The sequence below is a fragment of the Ascidia mentula genome, chromosome 1, assembly GCF_947561715.1.
Source record: "Ascidia mentula chromosome 1, kaAscMent1.1, whole genome shotgun sequence".
Taxonomy (NCBI): domain Eukaryota; kingdom Metazoa; phylum Chordata; class Ascidiacea; order Phlebobranchia; family Ascidiidae; genus Ascidia; species Ascidia mentula.
This window is the reverse complement of record NC_138566.1, coordinates 19,698,346-19,706,267: the sequence shown is the minus strand read 5'-3', so window position 1 is coordinate 19,706,267 and position 7,922 is coordinate 19,698,346. Positions and strand designations below refer to the sequence as shown.

Here is a 7,922-nt window from a genome sequence, read left to right as displayed (position 1 = left end):
CTTAGTAATTTATTTTCAGTAAAAGTTTGCGAGGCTTGATTTTTTTTTATAAAATCGTAGTACATGTATTTTAATTATAACTTGCGGATGAACGATTTGGATTGGCACAACTTGTCACAAATACCCGACTATAGTTACCGTATACATTGTAAAAGACTGGAAGCTATGCTTTATTCTACATCTTGTATACATTTCAATGCCACAAAATTTCTTGCATTAGATCAGATGGATACAAACAGTTTTATAAAATTTATATTAAATTATTTACCGTTTCAATTAAACGCAACAGACGATTAGCAACGACCAGGAATCATATTAAACAATTTCAATTTCTTTTCTTTGAGATGATGGCTGTATAGCATTGTGTCATTCAGTGTACATTCTAGTGCCAAACAAATATTACGCATTACGAATATTCTCTACGTCTAAATAACAACCCTAAACATCTACTGAATCTATTGCACGTGGCCTTCTTCTGCAAACTCTTTCACTCCCACGGCTTTTTCAAATCTAAAAAAAAATAACACCGGTAACAATGAATCGTGCCAGAATTTTAAGATCAGTGCATGGAAAAGGTTGACATTTCCTTCTTACCACACAGGTAGGACAAACCGCACTGCACGCAGCGATCCTGATGTTGACCGCCACATTTGCATCCTCTATTTTGACAGCAGGCGCACCCGTAGTTGTCGTCCGATGACGAACAAGCACAACCTGTTTCTGCCAAAGTCCATCCGTCGACTCCGTTCACGTTTTCTTCGTCTACATAAATTCCGGAAGATTATAATTTACAAGTTAGCAACGCAATTACGAATCACGGCCTACGCTGGCAGCAAGTTTGCTTTTTTCCTGTGAATAATAATTTTAGTTTCGAAATAATTCGACCCTTATATCCCTAACCTGTCTGTCGCGCTTGGGAATTACCGCTCGATAAAACTTAATTTAATTTCGACGTGACTGCGATTCCGCTGCAAACGGCAATTCTCCACGAGAAAATTACATTTACGCTCTACTCGACCTGACTCGATAACCTCTATGATTTTTTTATTGGGGTGGCAACTTTTTGCGCAAAATATATTTTTTAATTTGACTTACCATGTGAGTGTTCAAATTTGTTTTTTTTACTCACCGTATTCTTCAGTACATTTGTGTCCGTATCCACATTGCACACACTGGTTGGAGCGGTCGGAATCGCACTGGCATCCTCCGAGCACACAACAGGCACAATCCATGCGGGTGTTGTCGAAGTAACATTGACATCCGGTAGAGTTTATCGTCCAGTGGTTAACATTGGCTTGAAAAAAGAGTTTTTCAAAATGGTTGTAACTGTTATGCTAAGAAAAGCACTTTATTAATCAAATGCACTGACACTGAACAAAACATGCTGATCACTTACATTCCCATCCGCAGGTCTTCCCTCTCCATTCGGACGAACAGCTGCAGACGTTGGGTGCACTACATACTCCTCCGTTTAAGCATGGCGGGTCACAAATTGCTAAAAAATGGCATGGAATAAAAACGATTAAACTTTATGTCTGTTAAACATTAGTTTATCTGTATTTTTCCTGATTATGTCACGATATAATTACATGTGTCCAATACAAAACCACAACCATACGGTCTGTGTAAAGAAAAGAATGTTTCGAGTTTTTCGTCTCTCACCAACAAACATACAATCTATTCAGAATTTCTGGAATCAAACCAACTTTCATCGTCCAAGAGATCATACAAAGCTTACCGGAGCATGTTTTTCCATCAGGTTCCATGTAATAGTTTTCGGGACAGAAGCATGAGTAGGAGCCAAGGGTGTTGGCGCAGTGGTCACACTCGTGGTTACCTTCAGCACACTCGTCGTGATCAGAACAGGAGAAGCCGTTTGTGTCCAATGTGTAGCCAGTTTCGCAGGTGCAAACATAACTTCCATCAGTGTTCTCACATCTGCGAACAATAACTGTTATGCCACAGAAACTGATAATGGCTCTTTAGGCGAAATATATTTTTCTGTTATTAGACATCTACAGAGCTGTCTGCTCGATCGGTATTTTCAGCATTACACAGTAACTCTCGATACGGTGGTCGATCGACAGTCTGACAAGGTAGCTTGGTTCACTGATCCAGTATAATTTCTATTACTTTATTCATTTACTAATGTCAAAAAACTGCTGAAAAGATTGTCGGCGACGTATTCGAAAATGGCAATTAACACGAAGTCGCCAGTTTTACTAAAAGTGAAGATTTTACCAGGTAGTGTATGTAGGAAACTTACCCAGACATGCACTTGTTGCCGCTCGCACACTCGTCAATGTCGATGCACTCACGCCCGTTTACCAAACTGTAGCCCACGTGACAGGAGCAGAGATATCCCCCGTCCACGTTGTTGCACACTTGACTGCATTTATCCGTCCCTTCCTCGCATTCGTTCACATCTGTTACAAAAAAATAAAACGGGTTTCAAAACGGCGATCAAATGAGGGGTATTGTTGCATTTGTTGCCTTGGCAATAAAAACCGCGAAGGTTGCACAAAAGTGAACAAGAACATATATAGGCCCGGGTTCAATTAGCAGCTAATCACTTTTGTCGAAAATATTGGATATTTTGTTGATGAAGTACAACCTTATGTGATGGTACTGCTTCAGAAGTCAAACTATGTCACCCACCTATACTACAGGAGCTACCAGACCACCCACTGCTACACTTGCATGTTCCAGGTGCAACGCAAACTCCCTCGTTGGCGCAGGAAGGCTGACACACTGCTTCGCATCCTTCTTCCGTCTGTGCATATCCCGAGCTAAAGCAAATTGGAAGTCATGTGAATAAGTTTACTACTTATGCAGTAAATAGAAAAATATAAATGCCCGGTTTACTTGCTAAATTTCTTAGAATCCGGCAACACAATTTACGTATCGGCCAAACCATGCAGTACGCTGCAAATCTTTTCCCGCTAATTCAGGACGAGTGTAATAACTGTACACTCATATTCTATAGAATGCCACTTACAAACATTTGCACTCGTATGTTCCGTTCAGGTTCACGCAGTCTTGAGGACAGTCGTTGGTTAGGTCCTCAAGACACTCGTTAATGTCGAAGCAAGCCAAGCCGTCGCGGGCCAATCGATATCCGGGGTCACAGGCGCACGTATACCACGAATAAGTATTCACACAGCGTTGCTCACAGGCGTGCTACGAAACACAACTCGGTAATTTTGTAAAACTTTCCATTGTAAAACAATTGTAAAGTGTAACTAAGTGTTTTTCTGCTGTTTCGTGCCAAGAATCATAAACCTAAATGAAGAGATGTCGGCAACTAAACCGAAGGATGTCGAATTCATGGCAGTGTTAATTTTTATTTATCCCACGTTTAGCATTATATTAAAAATATAGAGTTGACCTACAAGCATTATAATAGATACATATAGACACATATTTACAACGATTTACTCAAAGTGATTTACCTTGTTGAGACTGCACTCATCGATGTCGGAGCAATCAAGTCCGTTGACGTCAAGAACAAATCCAGTTTCACACGTGCAATGGTACGAACCAGGGTCGTTAACACAGCCTTGTTGGCAAGGCGACGAATCGCACTCGTTGATGTCTAAAAGTAAGAACACGGACTTTCGCAGAAGTTGCTTCAGTTGTTATATTAAGATACCTTCACACGTCTTTCCGTCAGGTCCGATCACAAAACCGTCTGGACATACGCAATCATATGATCCTGCAGTGTTTTCGCAGTATTGACATCCATGATTGTCCACCGAACACTCATCATGATCTATACACGACAAAATGGTTGGAACAGCGCATTGTTACATCCCAGGACATTTAAGCGTTGTAATATTGTTTTAAACACTTCAACTTCCCAATATCTTTCATAACCGACACAACTTAAGTTTCGACAAACTATTTAAGACCCTTGCGAATAAAAGTTTTATTGCGGCCCAAACTCTCATACCTTTTGGGTACCCTTTACCCATGTTTAACAATGCTATAAATTTTCTTCTCAGCGACAAAATACAGGCCAACTCTAAAGTATTTAACTAAAAATATTTATGAGCTAAAATAGTAATGGCACCACCTGAACAGGAATGGCCGTTTTCCGAGAGCACGTATCCTGTGTGGCACACGCACTCGTAACTTCCCTTCGAGTTCACGCACTGGTGATCGCATCCGCCATTCTCACTCGCGCACTCGTTCTTGTCAACACTGCACGAGTCGCCCTCCCACCCGGACATACAGATGCACAAATCCGGTTGAACACACTCACCATTCTCACATCCGGACCCACACTGAGCTGGAAGGCAAACACGTGTCTATGAGACGAGAGAAAGTCGTAGGGCTTTAATCTACATCCATCAGCGATTGCGGTGTGTTGTACGTGGAAGATTGACCGCGAAGGGTCGTGTTTCAAAGAAAGGGGTGTTGCGTGCGGGTGTCCGGTTTCGGGCAACAATAGGCTTTGGTAATTTATACACAAGGTGGTATTATTGGATTGTCCCATGTTTGCCCTCTTGGCTTATCGTGGCCAGGTTCAACGTTGCCGTGTACAAAAGACCCGGACAGGTGTTAAAAATAGAGACACTAAAAACCGCTCCGTGGCAGCCAATATGATCAATATGCTGGCGAAAAATAGTGCGGTTAAATCTTTCCATATGACCCGAACTTAACTAATCTTTCATAAATGCGGTTTAAACTGATAAAAAAAATCCTTGGCATTATGCTGGATTACATGAGCATTTATCTCAATTGTGTTGTAGAACATTTGCGTCATATGGGATATAGAATTTAAATAGAAGAAAAGAAACCACATTTTGCAAAACTTGAGAAGGTGCCTTTGAGAAAAAAGTATTACAATAGACACGAAAAGAAAAATTTGAACTTGTCAGGTGTTACACAATATTAAACGTACAAACGGAAAAGTGGATTAAACTTTTAGCGGAAATGCAAGTGATTAAAATTTCTATGTTTGACATCAACTTACGTATCTCACAACTGTGTCCGCTCCAACCATCCGTGCACTCACAGATTCCAGGTGTCGCACATTGGCCACCATTTCCACATCCTTGCGGACAAATAGCCTCACACGTGGTGTTGTCATTTGCTCCTATTTCGTATCCACGGTGACAAGAACAAGTGTAGCCGTTCACGCGGTCAGAGCACACTTGGTCGCACGGACCGCTGGCACATTCGTCGATATCTGCACCAGAATAATGTGTTAATTATACGTTCTGCTTAAAAAAAACACACAAAAAAAAAACGAACATGAAGCATAAGATTTCTTAACTTCTATAGTCAAGCAAAAGGGATGCAGTATTTTTCAGTCTTCATCCAAACTTTATATTTGTCTTTCAAAGTACACATGTAACATTCCATGGTTACCACTCACACTAAACATTTTGTTGTGGGCAAAATGTAGCATTTTTTATATTGTTCTAAGCAGTTTGCCTGAATACCTTTACAAGTCTTGGCGTCTCTGTTGAGATTGTATCCATCATCACAAACGCATTCGAAGGAGCCTCTGGAGTTGACGCAGCGCTGCTCACAACCGTGTAGTGATGTGGCGCATTCGTCGTGGTCAGAACAAGTCCGTTTGTTGCCATCCAACACGAACCCTTTCAAGCAACTACAGAGAAACGAACCGACGGTATTCGTGCATCGCTGCAAAATAACGAAACCGGTCCTAAATAGTTTTCGTTTTTTGTGCATTGAGATAAAAAACTAGGCTTGCGTTTCCAATTTCGACATTACCCAACAATCTTATTTGAACTTCATACTCGTATTGTCATTTCAAATGGCAGAAACTGCCGGTGTCATGGGCACATCGTCAAGTACACTCAATTACAGTATAAGGACTCCAAGTACAACAATCGTTTGAACTTGTTATTTTGACAGCGTTCAGTATTGCGTGCAACAGTTTTATAGTTATTTATAGTGTGTTTTCGCCTACATTGAATGTTCGTAAAATGGTAAGAGGGCAACACCTGTGCACAGCCACCGTTTTTCCTCTGGCATTCGTTAATGTCTCGGGCGCAATTGAAACCGGTGAAACCAGCCCGACACTGGCATACGTTCGGCCGCACACATCTTCCGCCGTTCAAGCAGGCCGTTGTACAAATAGCTATGACAAAATTTTCAAAACTGAATCCCGGTTAACCACAGTTAATACCCCTTTGTATAATTAGATTCCTTCACATTAAGTTATCAATATGTCTGGTATCTTTGCATTAACTTAATAATCTGTTCTTCTGGCATATATAAAAACGTAACTTTATTCCGACGAGGATGCCTTGTTGTATAACAGGCGAAACGTCGCAATAAAGTTACGTTTTTATATATGCCAGAAGAACAGATTATTAAGTTACAATATGCCTGGCAGCAACCAAAACATTATCTTTACATTAAGTTTAATAGAAATGCTTGGAAACCTGTAGGGCACTGGTTGCCGAGTTGTTTCCATCCAGGGCAGCAGTAATACTGGGTTCTGTAAACGGTTCTGATCTGTCTCCTGTAGGCGATACGGTATGCTGTGCGATGAACACGACACCTAAGTAACGGACACAAGGCAATAACACATAAATCAATCGCAAAAAGTGTCAAAATTTGTGTGATTTACCGAAATCCGTTTCTCAAATTCCAGCAAAACTCGCTGCGAACCTGCACATATGCTTGTCGGTAGGGGGCGTTGTAAGCCTGGGTGTATGGTACTGTGCGGCGACAGACGTTTTTCCTGATAAAACAGGCAAATTGCTGTTGTACATCGTTACATATTTTATAAATATATCAATAACTAAAGCTATGTGTACAATGTATTTTTTTTCAATATGTTGTTTTACAAAAGCAAATGAAGCTGAAAATTGTCATGCGACATATTTTGCGATCATAGATCTTGTTTCACACCTAAATGCTTCGAAATCCAAAAAAATGGCCGAGACTGATATGCAGCGACTTCACTTTTTGACAGCTAAATAGAACCCGGATATTTGCACGTGAATACATTCGCGGTCGCGATCTCTTTGTTTGGTCGACGTTTTTCCCTTTCAGTGCCGTTTTCTGACCTATCGGTGTTAAGAGTATCGTCATTGCCAACGACAGCCTAGATCAATCTTGCGGCGAACAAAGTAAATTCGGAAGAAATTGTTTTGCTCCAAAGTACATACTCAGAAGGAGGGCCTGATAGGAAGCACTCGAGGTTCAAAGTAAAAGCACTCGGGAATTGACTCCATGCCACAAACAGTCATTTTAACAAAACAGACTCATCGAATTTGCATCGCTAACATGACAAAACATAATCTTTTCGGGTTAAAGGGTGAAATGAAAAAGTAGGATTAACTCTGTTTGAGCATAAGTGTATACTCAAGCGATGACAATACGTATGCGTGATGAAACGAAGTCGTTATACCACATGTCTGGAGATATGGCTGAAGCATAGCCTAACTTATATATTTTCAATCAGTAAACTCATTATTCGTTCTAATTTTCTTTTTATTCATCGTTGCATCTATAGCAGTATTGTGGCATATTTTACCAACTTCATAAGAAGCATATTTCCACATTTCAAAAATTACACATGCTGCACGACTGCTAGCAGCTCTGTGCATAAAGTTGAGCATTGTGGTATAATAATTTAATTTTGCATTCAAATTTAACGCGTGCGTCAGTAATGAAAAAAAAAACACTATTTAATGAGAAAATTACCAGGAACTTAAGACAGATCGAACTTGCTTACCCGTTTGAACTGAGGGCCCCAACCTGAATCGCGAAGACAGTCGCAAGAAGTCCAACAGAAAGGATGACGAGAACCGAATTACCCATTTTCCTTCAACGCAAGCTAACTGTTCTCCTGTGCTCTTTTGTAGCACACTGATACCCAACGGTTACAGACGCACAGTGTTTATAAAGCTTCCAACAAACCCAAACTTCTACAC

At 40.7% G+C, this 7,922-nt stretch overlaps 1 protein-coding gene across 1 annotated transcript; it reads right to left on the bottom strand.

The window, feature by feature from the left end:
* Window positions 1-152: 152 nt before the first annotated feature.
* Window positions 153-7,897, bottom strand: LOC145917858 (uncharacterized). The gene is made up of 17 exons (XM_083003155.1): window positions 7,724-7,897; window positions 6,611-6,724; window positions 6,423-6,541; window positions 5,979-6,115; window positions 5,451-5,655; window positions 4,979-5,194; window positions 4,076-4,291; window positions 3,653-3,772; window positions 3,453-3,595; window positions 2,999-3,180; window positions 2,659-2,789; window positions 2,267-2,426; window positions 1,739-1,938; window positions 1,397-1,495; window positions 1,130-1,294; window positions 595-762; window positions 153-510 (listed from the first exon to the last, which is right to left on the bottom strand). Exons 1-17 carry the CDS (start codon window positions 7,807-7,809, stop codon window positions 488-490), a joined length of 2,484 nt encoding a protein of 827 aa, XP_082859281.1. The 5' UTR covers window positions 7,810-7,897; the 3' UTR covers window positions 153-487.
* Between the last annotated feature and the right edge of the window lie 25 nt (window positions 7,898-7,922).

Excerpts from the sequence above, each read along its gene's own strand:
- LOC145917858 (XM_083003155.1), bottom strand. The coding sequence starts at position 7,809 with ATGGGTAATTCGGTTCTCGTCATCCTTTCTGTTGGACTTCTTGCGACT. Across the intron at positions 6,116-6,422 it reads CGGCAACCAGTGCCCTACAG|CTATTTGTACAACGGCCTGC; the intron begins GTTTCCAAGCAT and ends ATTTTGTCATAG. Across the intron at positions 5,656-5,978 it reads AAAACGGTGGCTGTGCACAG|CGATGCACGAATACCGTCGG; the intron begins GTGTTGCCCTCT and ends GTTATTTTGCAG.